The 26487-nt window shown below is 39.8% G+C and overlaps 1 protein-coding gene across 6 annotated transcripts; it reads right to left on the minus strand.

The window, feature by feature from the left end:
• Nucleotides 1-623: 623 nt before the first annotated feature.
• Nucleotides 624-26487, minus strand: sdsl (serine dehydratase like). Of its 6 annotated transcripts, none has more exons than XM_012961140.3 (9): nt 26311-26485; nt 13372-13516; nt 12848-13024; nt 8549-8588; nt 8240-8379; nt 5798-5886; nt 2967-3197; nt 2339-2463; nt 624-1227 (listed from the first exon to the last, which is right to left on the minus strand). In XM_012961140.3, the coding sequence occupies exons 3-9, from the start codon at nt 13004-13006 to the stop codon at nt 1034-1036; spliced, it is 978 nt and encodes a 325-aa protein (XP_012816594.1). In that variant the 5' UTR covers nt 13007-13024; nt 13372-13516; nt 26311-26485; the 3' UTR covers nt 624-1033.

Below are 26487 nucleotides of genomic sequence, written 5' to 3' on the forward strand. Positions count from 1 at the left end.
ACCCATCCTTCTTATAGAGAGGAGCTATAACAAAATGTTTACCTATATTGTTAATTATGCATTTTTTAAGCTTTCTTTAAGTGCATAATCTATATGTAAATAATCCTTTTAAAGATATTAAGCGTTGCTTTATGCAGCCTCCTGCAGACATCTATGGGAGTTAGTGCACAGAAACTGTCAGGCTTGGTTTTCTTCTCCTGCATGGTAGGCCATAATGTTGTTCTATTGATTTTTCAATACATGTTTTACATCCCTTCTGGTCTTTGTAGTGGGATAGGCCCTGGTCTCAGTTGCAAGGACTGCAGATAACATATTACAGCCAGAGGGAGAACTGACTTGGTATAATTAATGGTGCTTCTGGTAATAGGATTTCCCAGCCTTGAGGAACCTTTTTACATAAGATATTGGCTGGAGAGTTATGATTTATGGGGGTCTGAGCCCAGTGAGATTTTAAAGGAGGGCTTATGGAATCAGGATATTTATCAGAGATAGGAAGGAGAGAGGGAGGAAAGGGCAAGCAAAGAGGCTGAAGGGACAAAGGTTTGAGCCCATACTGAACAGAGGATTCAGGAAAAAAAGACCAGGGGACACAGATGTCCAAAGAAAACAGGGATACATACGGGTGTGTGAAATAAAGTTAATATTGAGACAAAGATCGAACACAATTAAATCTAAGTTTGCTATCATTGTAAGGATGCTGCAAAACCTCAGGTATTCTGGCTCCCCCTTGTGGCTTAACAGCAATTCACCAAGCAAAGACGGCACATATTCTTTACGCAAATGTTTTATAAAGTCTGATCCTTTCTAGTTGCCTAATTTATTTAAATAAGGTGTTTGTTAATCCCAACATATATGGTATGTCAATGGCAAAATCCTACATATTTCTAAAAGAAAGAACAGTTGCAGAAGAATGGGCCTCCAATGTACTACCCTATTTGACTCAATCCATCTCTGGCAGGTTCTCTAATGTTAAGCTACTATTAATAAATGCAAAGACAAGAAAGGAATAATTTGATTTTGATAATTTGAGTTGTCAGTTTATATTCAGTTGGGATTTAAAGTGTTGAAGCTGAGAAATGCTGATCCCACTGCCGCCACACACTACCATCACTATGGGGTCAAGGGGTGTCTTCAAGCTTCCCTCCTGCTGCAGGCGTTGGATATGTCCTGAATAGACAGCAGCAAGGGCAGCTCCACATGCAGGTTCCACAAACATTAGCTCATCATCTGGGGAGAGTGAGAACATAAAGTGAGGGGATGGAAATCAGACACTGGAAACAAGGGGAGACATAAACTAAGGGTGGGGTATTGGGAACGGAGGAATGAACTTACAGTAATATTTTTAAATGGGAAAAAGGCAGGTTGTTGTAGGTTTGCCACAGGTCATTGGAGTTGTAAAAATTAAATAATGAGACCAATTGCAAAGTTGCTAGGAACAGGACAATCTATAACTTAAATGCTAACTTAAAGGAACAGTAACACCAAAAAATGAAAGAGCTTTAAAGTAATAAAAATAAAATGCACTGTTGCCCTGCACTGGTAAAACTGGTGTGTTTGCTACAGTAACACTACTATAATTTATATAATAAGCTGCTGTGTAGCCATGGGGGCAGCCATTCAAGCTGGAAAAAAGGAGAAAAGGCACAGGTTACATAGCAGATAACAGATAAGTTCTGTAGAATACAATAGTGTTTTATCTGTTATCTGCTATGTGCCTGTGCCTTTTCTCCTTTGAATGGCTGCCTCCATGGCTACATAGCAGCTTATTTATATAAATTATAGTAGACTTTCTGAAGTAAACACACAACTTTTACCAGTGCAGGGCAGCAGTACATTATATTTTAGTTACTTTTATACACTTTCATTTTTTGGTGTTACAGTTCCTTTAATAGTGAACCACTCCTTTAAGGCATCTTTAGCTCTGCAATAGCATATACATTTTTTCTGCTTTGTTAGAGAAGTTCCTTTCCACTATGCTGCAACTATATTGTAGAATAAAAAGGCTCCCATGTTGCCAATACCATGATCATTGCTTTCACGGAATCTGTACAGCACCTTTGATAGAAAGGGGGAGGGCTGGGGAAGGCTTTGACTCAATTGGCTGATGTAGAAGGCAAGGGGTGGATAAAACTGACATCTTTTTTTTTATGAAACTGCAAATGTTGCCACAAAACTGTGCCAAGCTAAGCAGTCCAATTATCCCTATTCTCCAGCTCTTGAGGAACTGTGACTGGTGGAGATCAGTGGTGGGAATAAATACCTAGAAGGACTTGCATGAAAAAAGACTAAGGGAAAGAAGGCAAGAGGAATACATGGAGGGAGAGCATTTAATACACACCCAAAAACATTTCCACAGCTCGAATGGCTTCTCTGTCATCAACAGTAATGGAGATAACTTTGTGCTCCCTTGTACACTCATAGGCTCTGTCACATACTGTCTTTGCGCCAAGACACTTGGCAACACTAAAAGAGACAGGCAAGAGACAGACACACACATTTATACATTAGTAGGTTGTTGCATTACAGGATATCAGTAAGAAAAGAATGACATTATAGTTTGGGTAATGTGCCAAACAATCTTCTTGTGATGTGTTAAGTGACCCAGTGTTCTTCATGGGCATGAGAAATAATCAGGAATGGATGCTGCATTAAAATTAATATCTCCCAAGATGCTCTGTGCATTTCCTGTCCTCTAGGCTCTTAGTCATGGTCCCTACGTGTTTTGTGTCCTCTGGGCATAAGGGCGTCTTGGGAGACGTTCATTTTAATGGAGCTTTAAATGAAGACGTTTTTTATTTTTACTTTTTGTGACCCTTGTGGATGCTTTGAGTGCCTATAAGCCGATGCTGTTTGTTATTTATTGTTACATATTGACATATTACATACAGGTATATCTAATGTGTAATTCAGAGATATTTTACAAGGGGGAATATATTTGCATGGTATGGTAGACAATGACTTCTAACCTGGTAATGTCTGGAAGGCTGATGGGTTTGCCTGCTTCAAGCGCTGCATTCAAACAGTGGGCACCTTTAGTCTCCATTGCAATTATGGGAATATCAGACCAGCCCACCTTCTTCATCCCTTCAGCCAGCCCCGCAAGTAGCCCGCCACCCCCTACAGAAACCACAAGTGCACCTGGCTTCTGAGAACCCAAAGAAGCCTTTAGTTCACACACAAGGCTGGCATGGCCTTCCCTGAAAATAAATAAATCAGTCAATCAGTGAAGAAGTGAAGAATTTCCCAGAATTACCAGTTAATAACCAGTTATTAACTACTGCAACAGTGCTGTTATGAGTTTTCAAGCTGAAACCTCTTGTCTTACCTGGAAAATAAGTCTCATTGCCTGTTTGGCAGTACACCTGTATTTTTTTGCAACTAAATCTTGCCTCCAAGCCAGAAATTCAAAAATAAGCACCTGCTTTGAGGCCACTGGGAGCAACATCCAAGGGGTTGGTGAGCAACATGTTGCTCATGAGCCACAGGTTGGGGATCACTGCTTTAAGGGATAATTTATCCACACATAGAAAACCAAACTAAATCAGTCTGAGTGATTGGCCACCTTTCTACCTGCTTCCTAAACACCATTCTGCCATGTTTTAGTGCTGCAGTTGAGGAGAGGGGATGGAGCCAGTAGAGGGAACTACTGGCTAAACTCTGAGTAGAGTTTGACTTTAAATCACTCACACCTTTGTGTGTATATAAATGGCCAGTGTTCATTACTTTGTGGTATTGTATCAGTCAGTATTTCTTAAAGTGTAATGGCTGGCTCATATTGGATGCTCTCTTACATATCTTAAGTGGACTGCTTGCTCCACCGGAAATGCAGGAAGCATTTACTTCTTCACAGAGCCTAATGCACAATTCTCCCTTCTTGTGCAATAAAATGTAAGTATGACACCCAATATGTTAGCCAAGGCATTAATTTCTACCCAGATGCAGTAACCCATAGCAACCAATAAAATGTTTTGTTGACCAGTAAATGCTACCTGTTGTTGTTACATGTGATGAGACTTGCAGCAAATGTCCACCTTTTATTATGTTACGCAAAAAAAGCTTTCTAAACAAATAATGGTGTTCCAGTAGTGTTACAGCTTTTCTGTACATGCAACATACAGGAATATTTCCATATGCTGGTAATGCTCAATAATTTTTATTCTAGTAAGTAAATTTCAAATGGCTGAGGCCTAAATAATGACTGTGGTAAACATGAGCAGCCTTGGTAAACCAAAAAAGGGCGATAAAAATGATCGCACGCTTTTTTGCGTTAAAAAACGCAAAATAATTTGCGCGCGATTCACCATAGTATTATCGCGTGCGAAAAATCGCCATTTTCGCATGGGTTATTTCTCGCACTAGTTTTACCGCATGCGTTAATTTCTGCGCTGAAAAGAATACGATCGCATGATTCACTATAACTTTTGCGCGCTAAATATCGCATTCGGCTATGCGAAAATTAACACCTACTACAGGCAGGCGAAAAATTATACAAAAGTACAGTAAATTATTTTTTGCAATAAAATATGGACTTACAGTGTTATTTATTCAAGTATGTGTTTCCCCTAGAGTGACGCAGCCGCCAGTTTGCAGCGAAATGTTCATTTTTAATACAGTAATTTTCTGCAAGTATTGGCGTGTATGGCTAACATGGCGTGCGTTCATTTGCGCGACTATTTATATTTGGCTACAAGTGATGAAATGCTTCGCCAGGCATGGATTCGCAGCGAATTTTTGGACGTGCGTTGAATTTTTTCGCGGCGGATTTTTTCATGCGTTTCGCAAAACAATCCGCCAATGGCAAAACGCATGTAGTCACAGCAACAATTTTTTTGCCCGCACAACATTTTTGCCGTTTCGTGGATCTTTCGAAAGATTTGCTAATTTTTCACTAAAGAAACCAGAACACATTTGCTCATCACTAGTGGCTACTATTTATAAGCGGAAGAAAGGACATCGAGCACACTTCGGACCACTGCCGGATCTTGGTGAGCATGCTGTTTCTCAGACTCTAAACTACACAAGAGATAGACTCTAAAACTTGAGCGGCAGGCTCGGGGTTTAAACACCCGGGCCTCATCTAACCACGTGGTACTTATAGTTTGTTAGTTTATTATTTTTTTCATTTATTTGTTTATTACTTATTTATATTGTTTCTGAGAAATTTTGTTTCGCTTTAGGGTTTCCCTTAGAGCGATCTTTTTTCTTTTCTTTATTATATACTATTTATAAGCATCTACTATTTATATGATACCATTTATATGCTACCATTTATATGTGGCTAATATTTATATACACCATTTATATGCGGCGACAATTTTTATACACTATTTCTAAGCTACCATTCATATGCGGCGACTATTCGCGGGCGTAATTTAGCACATGTACCAGCAAATACCGCATTGAAATAGTCTTCGCGAGTTAAATAACGCATGCAATATCGCGCGTAAAAAAGCGCAAGTATGCTTATAGTGAATCGTGCGAAAAATCGCCAAAATTAAGACGCGGTAAAAATTTTAGCGCACAATAAAAATAGCGCACATTTTATCGCCCTTTAGTGAATCAGGCCCATAGTGTCTAATTTTAATAAAGGTGAACACAGAACTCGTTCCTTACTCTTTGTTTGAAAGTGTTTGATCCTGCTTGCACCAATTCTATTTGTCTATCTAAAATAGGACCTAGAGTATGGGGGAAATAGCTGCAATAACCTTTTATTTGTTGTGCCAGTCCCTGCAGTCCCAGATATGAATGTACCTAGCAAAAGTAACACTAATACTATTTTCTCTATATATATGCTCACCAGACGAGAGGATGGTTAAACGGAGAGATATACACACTGCCAGGAGTTTCAGTCAGCTGGTGAGCATGTGCATCAGCATCGTCCCAGACCTGCAGTTGGCAGAGGAGAGAAAGTTAGTGATGGCACAAAGTTTCTAGAAGAATGGCTTGTGGTAGAGCAAGGTCTTGTAGTAGCTGGAAATCCTCTATAAATATGGAATTTATACTGTTTTGATGCCTGGGAAACATAAAATTGGGGTTCTGCTGTATATATAAATCTAAATATATATATAATATGTTTGAGTGTATGTATATATTGCTTCTTTCTGGAATATCAATTGGTTTTGTGCCATTTAATGTGAGTATACACCATGTGCCACTCTGCAATAGCTTTAAGAATCCTCAGTTGGTGGGCTGAAGGCTTTTGGAGGTGTGGATCTGTATTTCAGTAGAATAATAGGAACAGTGCAACCAGTGACCAGAGTACTGAAAACAAGAGAAGATCACAGGCACATTGGGGTTAAATGATTACCCATTTTGTGAGATAGTAGGAGGCAGATGTATCTTGGTATATTGGTATTGCACTTGTTTGAGACACAAAGCACTAAGCTGCTCCTATCAGCTAAGTATTATCTCCACGAATCATTTCACCTTAATTGCAGCCTCTTTGAGGTCTGTTTTGATACATTTTATGAGTCACTTTCTACGCTAATGTTTTGCTAAATGACATGTATTAAAATTCACCAAACTGTTTATACTCTGAGGTTTTGATAAAATGTTTTACTTAATGTCTGTAATTACACTTGACACAATAAATGTTTTGTTGTAGTCTATATTTAAATCTGTGTGTTATATGTTAATAGCTGGCTCCCAGAGCTGCTATATCAATAAGGCATTTTTGTAATCATTTGTGTAACTAAAACTTACCCAACATTGAAATCTTTTTAGAGCCTGATGGTCTGCTTCATACACATAAACTGAGGGGTAAATGCAAAGTGCAAAAGACAAGTGCAAAGCACCATATTTTGTACTTTGCAACTGTAACTTTGTGTCCATTATTCTAAGGACCACTAGCAAATGGACAGGCTCAGACCAGAGATTACACCTGCCATGGATTGACAAAAGTGTTCTCTATATGGGCCCAAAAGGGGTCAATCTTGCAATCTTTTCTACACTTGTATCTGTACCAATAGTAAATAAGCTCTGTGTACTGGCTCCTTTGTACCCCTTGGTCCCCCAGTATTCAAGAAGATTTTTTCTCTTGTTTAACCCACTAGTTGCCTAATATTTGCAAAAACATTCCTCCCACCATGAAAAGATGTTTTCAGGACCATTTCCATGTCAGCTATCACAGCTGTACAAAAACATTAGACACCAGTACATATTTATAAAAGGATGAAAATATAGCATTCGTCACATCATCTGTCTAGTTAAAGCAAGATATAATAATCCACTGGTATAAGTAGCCTGGAGAGTGGGATGAATGTGAAGGTAATAAAAGGGCCATTTGTATCATTATAGGATGCAAAAAGAATTATCCAGTAAATACTCTGAAATTTATTCCCACATCTGATTTACTTGTACAGATCTTTAGAATTTATCTTGATGAAAACAAAAGTTTTTTTACCATTTTATAAAACCGATCTCAGAATGTGTTACATAAGTATGTGACCAATTATTCAGTAGGATAGATAGGTAATAGTTTAACATGACCACACACACAGAGACCTAATTGCCACAACCTGATGGATAGGTTTATGGGCTGATCCAAAGGGTGACTAAGTAAAAGATTGTGGAGCACATACATGTGTTTTTTTCTCATTTGTCAGATGCTGCCAAATGGTTTTGTTGGGGCTGTTGATAAAATATACTGTAGTATCTGGCACCCAGTGATTGATAGTTCCTTCCCTTTTTTTTGTATCTACCTGAATATAGAATACTGGTTAAAAGGTTAGATGTGATTTATTAAGACAATAATTTATTTATTGACATTTTTTTGGCTTTTTTCAGTTCCTATTCAATGGCTTGAAGAGGCACACTCTTACAGGCATGGAGCCAGAAGACATAGAAGAATTGTCCCCAAAATCATGCCAGCAAATTATCTTCCCTCCCCTAGTTACTAACTACTATTCAGATACAGTACAACCCACTACAAGTCATGCTTCTGGAGAGTATTCATGGATGTACCATACTTAACAGAGTGGAGAAAGTATTGTTTTGCTAAAGACATGTCAAGTCTGTACTGTAGCCCTTCGACCAGAGGGGACCCTTAGTAATACCAAATATAAATACAGTAAGTAAAGTTTTAAGCAGGATCTGCGTGCATCTTTTTAAACCCTTGAAGAAAGAATGACTACATGAATGCATAAAAGGATAGTGATGAGGGGCCCTTGTTTAGGGGTACCTGAATGTAAGTCAAAACCAGCAGAAGCATTATTATGATGAGATTATTTTTTTTTTTTACCTTTCCAGTCACCACAACGTCAGCTCCCAGATCCTGCAGCTTCTGTACAATATCTGCTCCAGTGGTCTGTGGAACAACAATGGTGGCTGGCAGGGCCAATCTTCTGCAAGCATAAGCTGCTGCAAGCCCAGCATTACCCCCTGTGTGGGAATGAGAGAGAGAATGTACAGTATAAGGTAGGGCAGCAAAAGCACCAAAGCAAGGAAGCAAAGTAAATGCTGGAAGTGTATGTGGAGCACAAAAGAAAGACTCATAGATACAAACAGATTAAGATCAACAGACACCCAAATAAAGTAGCTTCATCAGTACCTGAGGAACAGACAAACCTCGTGCAGCCTTTCTTCGCAAGCTAAAAAACAGAGAGAAAAAGTTTAGTTTGCCACAGCTTTCAACAAGGCAAAGTTATGGTACAAATAGGTCATAAAAGGCACTGTTTGCCCATAGCTAAGATGTTTTTTAAACAGGTGACCAGTGCTACATGCTGATTGGTTGCTATGGGTTGCTTGGATTTAAAATAGGTCTTGGCATTTCAAGCACACAGAGGCTCAAACAGCCCCCCCACAGGCCCAACAAATAGTCACTGTCTATGGCATCTTACAGCAGCCCCTCTGGCATTTGCCAGAATCCACAGATTGCCAGCCTTGTTACAACTCCTGGGCAAACTTAGGGGCAGATTTATCAAAATTTGAGTTTATAAAAAAAAAAAAAAAATTCACTGCAGCAAAACTTTTCTTCTTGAACACTAGCTTATTTAAGAATAAAACATGCCAGGATATTCCTGCGCCCATTTTGTTTTTGGGTAGAATCACATTGATAAACTAGCAAAAATAAATATATAAAAAGCTGTTAGCAGTTCCCATTTATTTCTATTTAAGCTCAGTGGTTTTTCCTTGTAGTTTTTCTTAAATCGTTAAAAAAACACAAACTCAAATTTTGATAAATCGGCCCCTTAGTGCCTTTTTTTTTTTAAATAACCCCAAGTCCTAACAATATGTTAGTCAGAGCTTTGCTCTTCTTTTTCTACAGCATCATTCATTCTGCACTCTCCACATCTCTCTCTTGCTCTCTGTATCTAAGAACTTCTTATGCCATTGCACAAACTTCAGTTCAATACAAGAAAAATTTTACTGTAAGTATGGTTGGTTTCAAAGACTGCCTTTTTGCACCCATCTTTGTGGTACCCAAAAAACTTTAACTATAATGAAGCTCACACATCTGGTATGATTAAAATTAAGGTGGCCATACACAGGCAGATTTTAGCTGCCAAATGAGTGAATTCTCTCCCGATATGCCTACCTAACGTGGGCACCATAGGGCTAAACTATAAAATTACAACAACGGGAATAAGGGCCATTGGACAGAAGATCAAAGCATCATAGGATTAGGAAACTTCGGAAACATAGGAGAGAAATGTGTAATTCCCCAGTATGGCCCACACCCAAACCCGTAATGGTCAGCCAAATTTCAACTCTACCCTGCCTGAGCTAAGGGTAAACCTGCAACTCTGTCATTGATGAAGTTAAATGTCTACAGCATGTTTCTCCTATTTTGTGCACCTTTATAGCCTTAGCTGAAACAGAAATTACGAAAAGGAAAATTCAAAGTAAGCACAAATTATTGTTTGCATAATACACGGTCTGTGTACTGACACTATTTTTAGAAAGTTCAGAAATTTCTTCTGATAAACTTTTTCTATCGTTGACCTTACAAGAGATAATTTACCAGACTTTGATAGCCAGGATTATTTTTGTAGTAGTATTGTAGAGATACTGCTGAACTTTTAGGGTGGAGCATTAAGCTCAGTATATAAAATACAGCATTTGTTTTTTTGGGTTTAGTTCTCCTTTAATGTATATAGATAGACATCCATATCTCTCAGCTGAATAAGATAAATAGTACATTATGGGGCATGTAATACAGTGGGCAACATTTGCTCCAGGGGACTCATTTACTAAGTGGTAAAGTCCCTTCCAAAAAACGGCATCATTTGTCCAGTTTTTATATTACAAAATTACTATTACTGGGTCTGCTAGTAGTGCTATATATAAGCTGTGCTAGATCCTGGGTACAAAACATGCATTCATTTCTAAAGATACAAATGTTTATGGGCATCAAATTGGCTGGACATCTTTATTCATTTAGTCACCCTTCAGTTAATGACAGTAGCCTAAAATAAGCATGGCTAAAACTTGTCAGGCAGCACATAGACATGGGGCTACCAGCAGAATTGTAACTAAAGGTGGCCATACACGCACCGATATTATCGTACGAAACCTCGTTTCGTACGATAATCGGTGCGTGTATGGCATGTCAGCGAGCCGACCGATATCACAGGAAGCTGCTGATATCGGTCGACTCGCCGATCGGCCAGGTTAGAAAATTTTGATCGGGCGCCATAGAAGGCGCCTGACCAAAATTCTCCCTTCAGAGCTGAATCGGCAGAAGGAGGTAGAAATCCTATTGTTTCTACCTCCTTACCTGCCGATTCAGCCCTGAATGGTGTGTGGCGGATCTGACGATGTTTCGTGCGACCGACGGTCGTACGAAACATCGTGAGATCGCCACGTGTATGGCCAGCTTTAGCAACTGTTAACTCTACAAATAAAACAGACTTGACTGATTAAATCATAGAGATACCATTCAGTCAGCAAATATGCTAATTGATGCCGATGTTAGTTAATAGGAAAGCATAACAGGTATAGGACGGTTAGTATTTTCCAGAAAAGGTAGCAACCCTTTTGGCCCTTGGGGTGATCAGTGAAATCAGTGCAATGTTGCTGTCTTTGTAAAAGCAAATAGTATAATACACAGTCAATGTGCCAAACAGCTTTAAACATCACTATAACCATACAAGGCTACACAGTGGAAGTGCTAGGGCATTACCAGACTGGTTCATACTGCAATGGGTGGAATAGAGATACAAGACAAAACAAGACATGTTACAGTATATAAAATGAAATGATCCCATAGCCAAAACATCATTGTAAAAACTCTTTCTCAGCAATACAATGCTTATTTAAAACATCCAAAGAAATGGTTCTTCACTAAGTTTCAGAACTTGGCCAAACTAATATTACTTAGTAAGCCTTAAAGGGATTCTGCCATGATGTATATGGTGTCATTTATATTACTAAATTACACGGTGTACATTGCAAATAATTAATTCTATCATTTCAAATTTTATTCTTGAACCAAAAAATTGTATTTGTTTAGTTGTAATATTGGTGTGTAGGCAGCCATCTCAGTGCATTTTGTCTGATCGTGAGCTTTTAAAAAGTGCTGCACAACTGCTTTCAAATTAGCCACTATGTGGGACATGGGAGCATTTTTAGCAATGCAAGTGTCAGGGAGCTATTATCTGCTGATAACTGATTTCTGCTGATTGGCTGCGGGAGGTGGGGGCAGGAAGGGGAGATGACATTACTCCAACATGCAGTATAGCATAAAGAGAGTCTGAAGTTTATCAGAGCACAAGTCACATGACTGAGGGCACCTGGGAAACGAGAAGTTGTGCTCACCACTAAATTTTATACCATAAAGCAGGGGTGCGATGAGGCTGTGCCCACAAAATTCCAAACAGAAACAAATAGAAAGAAACATGAGGTCCTCTGCACTAACCCATTATCAATATACTGTATAACATTATCAATATATAACATGACATTTGACATAAACATGTCAAAATTAAATAAATCAGTTTGATCTTGTGAAAAATGGATTTCAATGCAGGATTCTGTTGGAGGAGCTATAATACCTAATGCATTTTGTAAAAGACTTTAATTGCTTACCTTGTACCCTGGGCTGGTGCCCCTGTTAAGAGAAAACAGCACCAGCCCGGGGTACCTGTAGGAAGCGCTTCCTCCTTCCTCTTTCTTCTGTGGCGAAATCCCTGGGCCGGCGCATGCGCAGTAGAGTGAAAAGTTGACTTTCTTGTTAAAGTTCTGGTTTTCACTCTACTGCACATGCAGAGCGCGCCAACGCGGAAGAAGGAAACACTCACTGCTACCCCAGGCTGGTGCTGTTCTCTCTTAACAGGGGCACCAGCCTGGGGTACAAGGTAAGCGATTTAAGTGACTTGGGGGTGCCTAACATTTTGGCACCCCCAAGTGACTTAGCCTTTCCTTGTCCTTTAAGGGAAATACGGCTAACAAAGGCCACTAAATAAAACACTGATTTTAGTAATCTAATTAACCCTCAAGGCTGTCAGTAAAACTACAATATAGGTTCTGGGGTACCCTAGCAACCAAAATGACATGCCCAAACTAGGATTAATATAATTTAATACAATTAATGTAAATTTGTATATATTTTTTCTTGTATTCATTTCAGTCTCCCCAACTCTTCCCTATACAGTACATATCCCCTTGGTATTTCTGTGCCAGTTCTGCCAGATATGGCAGCTGTTAATTCTAAAGAAAGCAAATTCTTCAGCACATCACCTACACGTTTCAAGGGTGCACTCACTTCCCCGGCTGCTTCCCAGCCAAACATTCAGTCATAGCTTTTGGTATTTGGAGAAGCACACCTCTATACTCTGGCAAATACCTTTAAGTCATGTATTTCAGCAGAAATGCAGCACTGTCGTTGCTGTTAATTCTAGCCACTCACCTTCTGACAATAGTGTCCAATCCCACGTATCTTGAATGACCCTGCGGGCTGAACATTTTCCAGCTTCATGAGAACTGTGGTCCCAGCCAATTTGGATAAAGCATGGCTCTCTTTCAGAGGGGTGACAATATGAAAAGGAGCTTGCTCTGTGAAATCCATCTCTTGAAGAAGAATGACCTGTTCATATACGGAATAGGGTATAAGCAGCTTTGACAAGAGTCATTCGACTGATATGTCAGTAGAGCTAAAGACGCTGCCCCCACAACATGTACAGATTGCTTTAGACATAAGATACCATAATGACTCCTAGTTGAGGCCACCATATTTTTTTCCTTGCAAGAGATGTTCTGGAGAACAAAACATGTTAGCTCATGTGTTTACTTATCTTCATAACATACTCTATACCCATACTCAGCTAATAAACTTATGAAAACAAGAATTATATTATTGGGTGCTCTATAAATAATATGTGCCCTCCAGCAAAGGGGGCCGAAACACCCAGTCACACAGAACACAGTACAAACCTGATGCCAGCAGAGCACCTTGCTCCTTTGTAGAGCTCAGTACTTAGGCCTTGACTGCATGCAGCCTGACATCCACACTGACCGCTTTGCCTCAGATAATCTTTAACCACTTTACTAATAACAGATCAAGGTCCCGAGGGAGTGCCTGTGGGGAGGAGAAATGTTTCAGGGAATGCTATAAGCTTTCTACTGCTGATAGGTCAAGTTTAAAAGGGTTTATCACTGCATTACGGGGACTGCATTTCTTTGTTCATTAAAATAATTCTGTTACTAACTTAATAACTTAAGTTATGATGTTTTTTCGATAAATTGTATAAAACTATCTTTTTTTTGCTCACAAGCCACCACCAGAGCTGTCACCTAGACTTATAATTTACTCCATTCCATTACCACCATCTACTGTATGCACTGATAATACCCTCATGCATGTTGTTTTCTTTCAGTTTGGATTACTGTAACATTTGACTACATGACTTACCTACTTTAAAGGAACAGTTCAGTGTAAAAATAAAAATGGGTAAATGGGGATTGCATAAAATAAAAAATGTTTCTAATATAGTTAGTTAGGCAAAAATGTAATCTAGAAAGGCTTGAATGAGCAGATGTCTAACAAAATAGCCAGAACACTACTTCCTCCTTTACAGCTCTCTAAGCTGTTAGCACACAGTAACCAATCAGTGACTTGAGAGGGGGCATATGGAACATGAACTATTCAGTAAGTTTGCTTGCGAATCTGACCTGCATGCTCACAAACTAACTGAACAGTTATGTCCCATGTGACCCCTCCTAAAGTCACTCACTGTCTAACAGCTTAGAGAGCTGAAAGCAGGAAGTAGTGTTCTGGCTATTATGCTAGACATCTGCCCACTCCAGCTTTTATAGATTACAGTTTCGCTGTCTTGGTACTTTAGAGTAGAAAGACATGTATTTTGGATTTGAAGGAATGTGTACTTTCCGAAAATATAAAGCTTTCTGGAGTTAAAGTACTTCTTTATAGCTTTATCCCACATAAAATGATATAAATGTGTTGATTTTGCAGGAGCAGAAATGACAGAAATGGTAGATCATATGGGGGTATCTTCACCTTGGGGCTCCTGAAAGCCACATACTTAGGTAAACCTATACATATTGGGCATAAAACTATTCAGTGGACCCCTGGCGTTCATATTTAGGGTGTTTTATCTTGGTACCTAATGTTATGTGGGAGATAAGATGCTGCAAAGTGTAAGCTTTGAAGTGATTTTTCAAAAATTTCAGTTTTTTTTTAGAAAAACCTATTGCAACTTGGTAGTTTGGAGTAGACAGACAGTTTTACCTATTCTGGATTCATCTGAATCTGTTCTTTCCAAAAATGTATCGTTTTCTAGGGTGAACCTATGATTGCTGTAATTTTTGGCAGCTTTTTTATGCAGCTTTCTGAAGCAGTGCTTTGGAAATTTGGTAGTGTACTGCTGGGAGTTTTTGAAAACAATATATTGTTTTCCTGGGTAAACTAAAAGTCCCCCTAAGGAACGGCCCCTAAAGTGAAAGATTTAAAAATGTTTAAAAGCTGTCTGGCAACAAAAGTTCTGACCAAATCAACTGGCAGTGAAAGGGTTAAAAGTGAACCTCACCTTTAATGCTCCAATACTTTCCACTCTATTTGTATTTTACAAATCAAGATAATAAGAACTTTGCATTAGGGATATTCTTACATTCCGGCTATGATGATCCCAGGGCTCTGAAAAATATTTATTTTACACATATTCCATCTGATTGAAATAAGGGATTTACGATTTCTTGGAGATGGTCCTAGTCTAGTGGGCCCTGGGCAAATGCCTCTTTGGCCCATTTATTAAAGCAGCTGCCCTGTCCATTTGCAGTCTGTGTACTAAAGTATCTGGTTGTCAGTCTTGGACAGCATTTCATACGGAATTACTTCTCAAATATTGCAAAGTAGTGGAGACCAGTAGCTGATTCATGTGTATGCCTGATGCCCTCCTGGCATGCTTCACACTACAGTAACTATTAGTAGCTCTGGCTCTGTATGGTGATCTCTCGTGCCATACTGTTAATGGAAATAATTTGCTCTAATTTTTTAAACACCCTACATTTCAATTAGATCCTCCTTGGCCTACTCCAGCACCCACATAATACTGCCATCTTCTTTATTGTAACTAGTGATGAGTGAATCTTTCCCATTTAGCTTCGACGAAAAATGCACGACAAAAATTTGTGAAATAGCAAAAAAATTGCGAAATGTGTCTATTATGTAACTTTTTTGACATACATGACTTTTTTAAAGTGTGCAACTTTTTTTGATGCAACAGTGACTTTTTACTCACTTGCCGAATCCATTCCTGGTGAAAAATTTCACTCATCATTAATTGTCACTAATGACTGTGTGAATGATATTTGGGGTTCTCAGAAATGTATTTATTATAAACTTTCTTAGAGGTCCTTGGCTCTCCATGTACAGAATATACTATATAAGTCTCCCCAGATTCCTTTTATGCAAGAAAGTGTTAAATTACATTTTGCTAAGTTGGCATCTATAACACTGTGCACATTGCATAACACATAGGAGAGCAGCACCCTGGTTGTTTGCCTGAGCTTGCACAGGATGTGTAACTAAATCAGCATGAGTCTGCACTATTTGTGCATGTATGTGTGACAATCTCCAGCCTGGAGACACATTCAGCCAGCTAGCCCTCATCAGGTGACCTAGCACTCTATTAATGGAACAGAACAGATACAAGCTGCGCGTGTATGTAAGGTATTCACTATTCCTGCTCTCAAGTCATAAACCAAGAACTAGAATCTGTACAGTGCAGTAAATGTGGGACTACAAACACAGAAATACAGACACATTAACACGAGTGAACCAAAGGTCATGCATCTGATAGCTTGTGGGCATCATACTATAGGATAGATAGATATATAGATAGATAGATAGATAGATAGATAGATAGATAGATGATAGATAGATAGATAGATAGATAGATAGATAGATAGATAGATAGAAAAGGGTGATAAACTCATACTGGGCTTATAAATTTTCTAATGCTATAGTATGCTTTTGTGCATTATGTTTAATTTGTGCTGTGTTGTTTTGTATATTTTATGCTAGTTGTAAATACAGTATACACTGTCTCCTGTATACTGCTAGGGGAGATCTCTGTGGGCATTCATGGGGAATACCCTGTACTTGTCTGAGGCTTCATTTGCCAATAATAATCAGTAACATATATCTGTTCAATCTCACTCCCCCCCCCATCATCATTAATCAATAAAGTAAGTTATGCCCAGTGAGAGGGAGGTCCTTAATATAACTATCATCTGAATCAGGGAGCGAGGACCCCATGAATGAGGTTGTAGCAAGTGGCACACTAGATGCAGTTAAAGAGTCAGACAGGGTAAGTAAACAGGAGCAATCTTGTATGGGATTAGAGGTCCCTAGGTAACACTGCCTAGTGCAAGGATCCCCCAACCTTTTATACCTGTGAGCCACATTCAAATGAAAAAAGTGTTTGGGAGAAACACAAGCATGAAAACTGTATCTAGGATGTAGCTGTAATTGGCTATTTGGTAGCCCCTATATGGACTGGCAGCCTGCAGAAGGCTGTGTTTGGTGTTACACTGGGTTTTAAGCAACAAAAACTTACCTCCAAGTCATGAATTCAAAACTAAGCACCTGCTTTGAGCAACAATCAAGGGGTTGGTCAGCAACATGTTCCTCACAAACCACTGGTTGGGGATCACTTGCCTAGTGTAAGGACCACAGCTGGAAAAACTATTGTTTCTGCCTGGGAGGCTTCCACTGGATTTTAGTATGTTAGGAGTCGCAGAGGAAAGGCCTTCACATTGCTTCAGTTTTCTGAAGTCACGCAAAATTGCCTGCAGGAGGAAACTTTGGAAAACTGAAGCGATGCAAAGGCCTTCTCACTGCTGATTCCTATTGTTGTTGGTGGAAAGGCATTTTGGAGCTGTTAGTTGCCCGCGATAGCAGAGATCTATAGTGAGATCTGTGGGACATCTCTGTGGGACATCAGCTTTACAGTTTGCAAAATGGAACACTAATGATAAATATGTTTTCAGCCATCAGATAAGTAGAAAAGGTTAAGGAAATGGGTATGAAAAGTGAACAGAAAAATAGCAATTGGTACATATAATAGTGGAAGTACAAGGGAGAGTAGAAGTGAGGAGGGGTGGTCAGAGGGTTAAGCAAAAAAGAAAGAAAAAGATGGGGAGCAAAAAGTAGGAGGTGACAATGGAAGGGTATAAGAAGGGAAAAACAGAAGAAATTGCAAATGAGAGCAGAAGGGGACAGGAGAGATGTAGAAGACTGGAAAAAATTGAAAGAGACAAAAGGGAGAACTAGAAGAGAAGGAAAAAATCCAAAGGAGAAGAGAAGAGCAAAGATAAGGGCAAAAGACAAAGTAGAAAGGGTAATTAACTGGAAAAGGGAGTGAAAAGTGGAAAATAGAAGATGTGTGCCACAGCCCTAAGGTGCAAGGATAAAGTATGTTAGAGACTGGAGTTATACCAGTACAAATACCAGATCTTGGAGTACAGACAGACTGCCAAGCCATTATATAAACTTCCTCCAAACTGTTGCAAGAAGTCAGTGGCAACTGCAGCAAAGTATCTCCCAGGTGGACGTGTCCCAGAGGCACAAGCTGGTTTTGCTATTTTGGACACTAGATGGTAGCACATAACTGTATTAACATCATAACTGTGCTTGGATTATTATCATACTATTTGTTAATAGAGATACAAGACTTCTGAAATTTTAGAGATGAAATCTCAGAGGCAAATAGCATTTATTTTAAGGGGGAAATTATCATAGTGCTATCACAAATAAAAAAAGAAATGCTAGAACACATTCATGAAGGCCATTTTAAAATAGAAAGCTGCAGGAGAAGAGCAAGAGAAGTGTTATTTTGGCCTGGACATGATTAGCAATTGTCATGTATGTAACACACACAGGAGATTTCAAACTAAGGAGCCATTAATACCACACAAGGTACCATAAAGGGAATATGAGTAGACTTGATCACTTTTGATCAACAGGAATTATTATTATTATTATTATTATTATTATTAAAAATTCATTGAAGTTGAGTGGTTTAATAAAAACAATAGAAGTGTGAAAGTCATTACCCTTCTGAAATCACAGTTTGCCAGGGATGGAATTCCAGAAATTTTCATTTCAGACAATGCTCCACAGTTTGCAAAATTATGGGAGTTTTGTCACACAGCACAAAAGGCCGCATCATCCACAATCCAATGGATTATGAGAACGGGGCATACAGACTGTTAAGTTGATACTAAAAAAGGAAGATGGAAAAAAACATTTCTGTCTCTCATAAACTGGAGAAACACACCAATAGAAGATACTGGAGTATCCCCAGCTCAGTTATTGATGGGCAGACTGGTAAGAACAAGATTGTTAAAATCCCTACATGTCTTATACCCTAAAAAAAACTGCTGCAAATGTACAATCTCAACTAGAAAAAGGCAAATAAAACAAAAAATAATATTTTGATCAAACAGCTAAACCTTTAAAACAATTAAAAATTGCTCAAAATGTAAGGTTATGGCAGGATAGAACATGGAGTCCAGTTAAAATCACAGCAATTTCCACAAAGGGAACAGAAGAAAGACTCAAGAAAAGAAGTCAAAACCGATGGTGAGAGATCAAATGTTGGTTTGAGTCAGGAAGATACAATATGCATTCTATCAACAGAAGAACAACACCAGATCGGTGTTATACAGTACCTGAAAGAAACCTTGAAGAGTTAGAGACTTACACATCTCCAGTAAGAGAGAATTGTAAAGAAGCCACAGAGATTTATAGAAAATGTACATAACTGTTTTGTTTTATAAAAAAAGAAGAATAAAAGAAGATGTTGTGATATCACTCCACCTAGCACATGGATATGGGGTGTGCAAAGTAGTTCTGCAGGACAAGGAAGTAAAAGAGTAAAGCAGATTTGTGTGTAATAAAGGGATGAATAAAAGAGAAAGACCTGGCAGGAGTTGGTACAAAATAAAGGGAAAGCGTGCATAGTGGACACTGTTGTACTCCTGCATTGCTGACCTTAATAGCTCTTGCAGCTTATTGTTAACTAGTATTTCCTTAACACCTGGATGTAAAAAATTGCATTTAACAAAAATTATTTTTGCCATGATATACATGATGAATTATAAATCATTATCTTTTTCACATTGACAAAAAATAAAGGGTGAAAAATCTCTTAGATCGAAGTTGAAAATCTGTCGAAGTTCAAGGCAAAGAAAATTGATGTGCGAGACAATAACTGCCCCAGGAAAGACTTTTTCTTTCCTGGTGAGAACCAGGACTTAAGTTTATTTTCATTTGTGAGAGCTTAGCAAATGTGCAGAGCCCCCAAAGTTACCAAAGGCGGCAAAAAGCCGCTCCTGGTAACTTTAACAGCTGAATTTCCGTCTTTAAAATGAAAACAAACAAAAGGAATTCTGGGAGTGAATTCCAGACTCTTAAAAAAAATCCCATTTACATGGGTTTATCCTATAGGCTACAGCTCACCCACTGGGCTTGAAGCTGAAGCCAGGACAATAGCTGATCAGATTCCCAACTACAGACCGGTTTCGCCCTTCTTGGGGCTCATCAGTGTAGTGCAGGATTTTCTGATCAGCTTAGGTAGAGTCACCATGTGGTTCTACAAACAAATAAATAGGGTTGAGGAGACTGCCTCATACAGATAAAAGCAAACAAAAGGAATTCTGGGAATGAATTCCAGATTCTTAAAAAAAATCCCATTTACATGGGTTTACTCTACCTAAGCTGATCAGAAAACCCTGCACTACACTGATGAGCCCCAAGAAGGGCGAAACCAGTCTGTAGTTGGGAATCTGATCAGCTATTGTCCTGGCTTCAGCTTCAAACCCAGTGGGTGAGCTTTAGCCTATAGGATAAACCCATGTAAATGGGATTTTTTTTAAGAGTCTGGAATTCTTTCCCAGAATTCCTTTTGTTTGCTTTTGTCTGTATGAGGCAGTCTCCTCAACCATATTTATTTGTTCGTCTTTAAAATGGAAATTCGGCTCTGCTAGTGCAGAGATCGCAATTGCTCTCTTGACACTAACGATGGGGGGGGAGGCAGTATCGGCTCAGGCACCTCAGGGGCCAAAAACGCCTCTGATAATGAACTACTAAAAGCATTAGCAGACTGGGATACTGGATGACATTTCACATAGCACAATAGTTATAATCCTTAGCAACCAATCTGCAGATACTGGGTGCTATGGGTTACTAGACATGATGTGGCATTGACTAAAAATAAGGGGACCAAGTGTACTGGGACCAAGTCACACCTGGGGGGGGGGTTATTTCCAGGAATGGCAGTTATATATCAAAAGTTACGAACTGAAAAGACGCAAATGAAAACATTTGCTGAAAATCTGCGAAAACCTCAACTTTTTCGTATTGTTGCACAAAAGCCAGAATCAAAATAACCTCTAAAACCACAAAGCAAAGAGAGATCTTCCAGTTGTAAAAGGGACAACTGCCTTTGACTTCTACATTATCTCGACAGGTTTTAGCTGGCATATTTTAGCATTTGGAATTTTTGCTGTTTTGTTGCATAATAAATCATGAAAAAATTGTGTTTTTTTTGTTTGCAACAAATTTGGGATTTCAGCGATGCTTCTCAAGCCTGACCCCAAAAAAATCGTGGCTTTAGGAATACAGTCCAAACCATTTACTATGAGTTGGTATTAGAATAGTTTTATGCATATTTTGTGACATCTGTCTTTCTTGCACTCGGAATGCTTACAGTAGAGAAAGGGAACATAATCCAGCACATTGTGCATATTTCTGTCCTGCTAACAACCATAAAAATGTTGCATCTTTGTACCCTGTACAGTGTTGCATAATAGGCAGATTATTTATTCTACAGTCTTAACACAATCCCAAAACTCCCAACATTTGAAAAATGAAAAGAGGGACAAAAAGATTTAGCGCGGCAATTTTTTGACCACGCCCACTTTTGTGGCCATGCCCCAATTACCACACCCCATTTTTAAAAAAAATACTTTTATACAGATGAAATGGCGGGATCAGACACAAATGTGCTATACCCTCATACTGAACGACCTAAGGAAAACAATATAGCAACTCCTACATATAAAATACAAATATAGAGAGAAGGCAGTCAGTTATAGTGAGTTATAACTATATACCAGTTTTGCCCCCCCATACACAGTGCCCCCATACACAGTAGCCCCCCCATACACAGTAGCCCCCCCACACATTAGCCCCCCCATACACAGATGCCCCCCCATACACAGTAGCCCCCCATACAGAGTAGCCCCCCCATACACAGTGTCCCCCATACACATTAGCCCCCCCATACACAGTAGCCCCCCATACACAGTAGCCTCCCATACACAGTAGCCCCCATACACAGGTGCCCCCCCATACACAGGTGCCCCCCCCATATACAGGTGCCCCCCATTCACAGTAGCCCCCCATACAGAGTAGCCCCCATACAGAGTAGCCCCCCATACACAGTAGCCCCCCCCACACAGTGTCCCCCATACACATTAGCCCCCCCATACACAGTAGCCCCCCCTACACAGTAGCCCCCCCACACAGTGTCCCCCATACACATTAGCCCCCCCATACCCAGTAGCCCCCCCTACACAGTAGCCCCCCCACACAGTGTCCCCCATACACATTAGCCCCCCCATACACAGTAGCCCCCCCTACACAGTAGCCCCCCCCACACAGTGTCCCCCCCAATACACAGAGCCTCCATACATGCTGCTGCTGCTGCTGCTGTGGGGGGGCGCTACTGCTGCTGCTTCTTCTTCAACGTCTCCTCTCTATATGCGGCTCCTTGTTTGGCGGAGCCAGGCCCTTTTATAAGGTTGCACCTGTGGGTGCGTGTGACGTCAATATGCACGGGCGCAACCTTATAAAAGGGCCTGGCTCCGCCAAACAAGGAGCCGCATATAGAGAGGAGACGTTGAAGAAGAGGAACGCCTGACTACAGCCTGCGCATCCCGCTGTCAGGGATAGTTCCATGAATGTCGGAAATGTGGGACATTCATGGAACTATCCGGGACATCGGGATGCACTACCAAAACCAGGACTGTCCCGCGAAAAAACGGGACAGTTGGGCGGTATGTAATCCACTTTCCCACTATGCAAACATTACCAGAATAGAACAGTCCTTGTAACCAGGCCTGTACTGGCAATCTGTGGATCTGTAGCAAATTCCAGAGGGACTGCTGTAAGATGCCATAGACAGTCACTATGTATTGGGCCTGTGGGGGCTGTTTGGGCCTCTGTGTACTTGAGATGCCAGGGCCTATTTTGCATCCCAGTCTGAACCTGCTTGTAATTCAGTGCCAGAAGGGGTTGCTAAGGACATAACATCTAGCTAATAAAAGGATTGGATAAAAGAATGTGCAAAACAACTCTGAGATCTGACAATCGTTTCATCTACTTGTGCTCTCATTTGGGTTTGTCATAGCCAGTGTTTTTGTTATTGCAATTGGTGACTCAACCCTGTACTAATGATATACTTTATATTACCCAATTACAACAACAAAAATATCCACAAGGCTTTTAAAAAGAGTTGTCTGAACAGTAGGTTCTCTGCAAGGTTACTGAGCAAATGCCAAAAATCTATGAAGTTTATGATGTTATGAAGGTTATGATGTTTAGTAAGACAAACATTAGTAAGGCTTGAATTATATCGCAAGATATCATTATGAACATTTTTAATAATTGTAATTAATAATGTTCTGCCTACTTTAAAGTATTGTGTATTCTTTGGTATATACAGTATAGGGATTATTTCACCCCCCATTAGTTAAGCAGAAGCATTATAAGTCACCTTGAAGGTATGGGATCCCTTATCCAGAACAAAACAGAGATCGTTCCCGCACACCCAAGCTCTCCAAAAGTTCAACGCCCGGTGCTCACTGTTAAAGGGATCGGCGCCCTCTAGAAATCCAGCGTAACAACAAAAAACAAGTGGCACTCAGAGCTGCAAAAAGGGAAAAAGCCCTTTAAATTTTTATTGCAGAAGTGCAACGTTTCGGGGCAAGATGACCCCTTTCTCAAGCATGCTTGAGAAAGGGGTCATCTTGCCCCGAAGATGTTGTTGTTATCCCTTATCCAGAAACTGATTGATTACTCTGATTGTTAGAAATGATTTCCTTTTTCTCTGTAATAATAAAACAGTGGGTGTCTACCATAAGCAAACACCCAGATTTCTTTTTCTAGCAACTGTTCAAATTCTTTCAAGCTGCTTGGGGAACTTGATGGACAGCAGGCCCCAGGGCCTGTGACTCATTTGACATTAGCTATAGTGTAGGTCATGAATGTGACTGAGCCACTTTTTGGACTGCTGCTTGTCCCAAGCAGCCACAGGTCTGAGAGTGTAGAGGTGATTCTAATGTACATTATTATACTCCTAATGCAGCACAAGTTAGCAATAAAACCAAATAAAGTACTGACTTCTAAAGAGTCCAGCACAGTGTGAGAATCTGAGAATGAGAGGGCTAGAGCTGCAGAGCTGGTAAGTAAAATATTTCCAAAACAGTGGTCAAAGGTCCACTAAGAACGGCATCAACTGTAATATATTATATTTAACTGGTCAGTCCAAATCTATATACTTTAGGGGATGTGAAAGAATTATGTGTAAAATGTTACCTGGGACCTGTGGGAAGGATGTGTTCCTATTGGCCTAAGGGTGTTATTTGCATTCCTTAGTCTATAAAAAGGTAAGGGACCCATAGTTATTTCTCTTTGAACTCCACTTTGAGGCAGGGGGAGTGGATAAAATGGAGGTGACGCTTGGAACTCTAAGTAGGCCAAACACCTTAGCTGAAGTCCATGGTAATAAGGACTTGCAGTAAGTGACAGTCTAACTTATCTTATAGTACATAGGACAATGAAATAGTCAAAGCAGTCAATAGAAAGAGCAGTCCTTTAATCCACATAGGCTCCTGCCACATGTGGATAAATGCAGGACGAGAATCTGCCCCTACACTTCAAAAAAAATATTTATGTGCCTTCACTCAGAGCCATTGCATTGGCCAGGGTGCAGAAGCACAGAGAGAAATACGGTGCAGAACTGCATACTTGAGAGGTTTTGCGCCAAAATGTGCTTTGTGTGCCAGATCCTGGGCATACAATGGTTCCAGGTGCATGCGTATCAATGAGCTTTTTAGAAGTGCAGGGGGCAGATTCTGCGCCTGTGTTTATACGCAGGACAAGAGTCGTAAAAAGGCTTTATAATTAGCGATAAGCGAATCTGTCTCACTTCGCTGAAAAAATCTTGAAAAAAAAATTGCCGTGGGTGACAATTCTTTTGACGCGGGTGACAATTCTTTTGACGTGGGGCGACAATTTTTGGACGCACTGCAAATTTTTTCATCCATTTTGCGAAAAAATCTGACAAAAACATTTTGCCCATCACTCTTTATAATATGACAGTATGTCTTATAGGTAAAGGTTATCTGATTTACTGCCAGTGTACTAAGTGAAGTACTTTCTTTACTTTAATGCTGTTTTTAACTAAACCTTCAGTTCTTCAGTTTCTTTTGAAATTGTTTGTGAGAGTTATAGTTCAACTATAAAACCCTTTTCTCCTCCATTTTAGTGAGGGCCGGCTAAGGGCAACAGTTGCATGTAAGAGCTACCATTGTTTTTCAAATTGTCGTTCTGGGGGGGGCCAAATCAGATTTTGAGGGGGTCCAGCCAAAAGGCCAGCCAGATAAAGACTTAGGAACTTTCTTTGTTTTTTATTTTGCTGTTTTGTATATTCCTGGAACAATAACCCAATGACTGTTGGCAGTGGCTCTGGGTGCAGGAACATCGGAAAGCTGAACGAAGAATAGGGGCTGATTCTTGGCCTGTGTTTATTCACAGACCATGAATCAGCCCGGTGTGGCAAAAACCATATTGCTTCAGAAGTTTGCACAAAAGTGCCTGATAAAATATCCTGCATACAGAATAAAAAATGTGGAGTAGAAGTGATTTTTATCAGCTATCTATTGATAACATATTACCATTGCAGATATGTGCTTCCTCATCAATTTAACTGCTTGATTTCTAACGAACGCTCTGCATTCTGCTCTTTTGTACGCGGCGCTAGAAGGTCACCCCTCACACAATTCACCTCATTGTGTCTTTTCGTAAATGACATTATCAGCTTCACAATAAAGAAGAGCAGTGATTTTTGAAAGGAATATCAGTATCAGTTTAAAGACTTCACTGTCCAAAGCAACAGCCTTTCTGAACTTTACAGATATAAACATTTATTTACACTCACCTCCATTGTCACCTGTTTTAAATGCCTGTTAGCACTCAACATTAAAATGTCCTGTACTGTATATATTTAGGCTAATGTCAAAAGGGGCGTTGTCTTCTTCTGGTGTAAATACAACCATGAAGAAAATGCCAATGCACTGGCATCCTCCCCCAGGTGAAAAGAATCCATGTGTGACATTAGTCTTACACATAACACATGCTTTGGATATTTCAAGGAAGTGTAGCGGGTTTGTACACGCAATGTGATCACAAGCATGGTAAAATTAGAGGGCTAGATGTTTACTGGCATAGCTCTGATATAAGAAAGCAGACCTATAGGTAAAGTTAGTAAGAAACAAATTAAAACAAACAATGCTATAGGTCTGTTTCTGAGGTAGCCCCAAAGGAATCTAACATCATATATGTCATGTACCAAAGCATAGAAACCTATAAATAAACATTATTAGCATTACAAAATACTGTTTTCACAGGAACAGCATGTACTGTACTTTACCATTTGTTTTCCCTCAGTTTACGAGTTCTGACAGCATATACATCTCAGCTACACCATGGGACATCTCTTTACTGCCTCCCTGCAAAGACCTCCACAGCCACCCCTGCATAAACCCCCCTTCCCCATTCAGTACCTCTCAGTCCCATTGGCTGGCATTGTTGCCCAGGGTGAGGCACAGCTCCAGCTAGCTGGCACTTTGTTTTCTCTGCTCAGCCATGTTCATCTATGTGCCCAAGCTTCCAAGTCATGCTGCAATCATTAGCACAGACATTTAGTCCATAATTTTCATGTAGGTGGCAAAGGTGTTTTT

This window comes from Xenopus tropicalis, chromosome 1 (genome assembly GCF_000004195.4).
Source record: "Xenopus tropicalis strain Nigerian chromosome 1, UCB_Xtro_10.0, whole genome shotgun sequence".
NCBI classification, from domain to species: Eukaryota; Metazoa; Chordata; class Amphibia; order Anura; family Pipidae; genus Xenopus; species Xenopus tropicalis.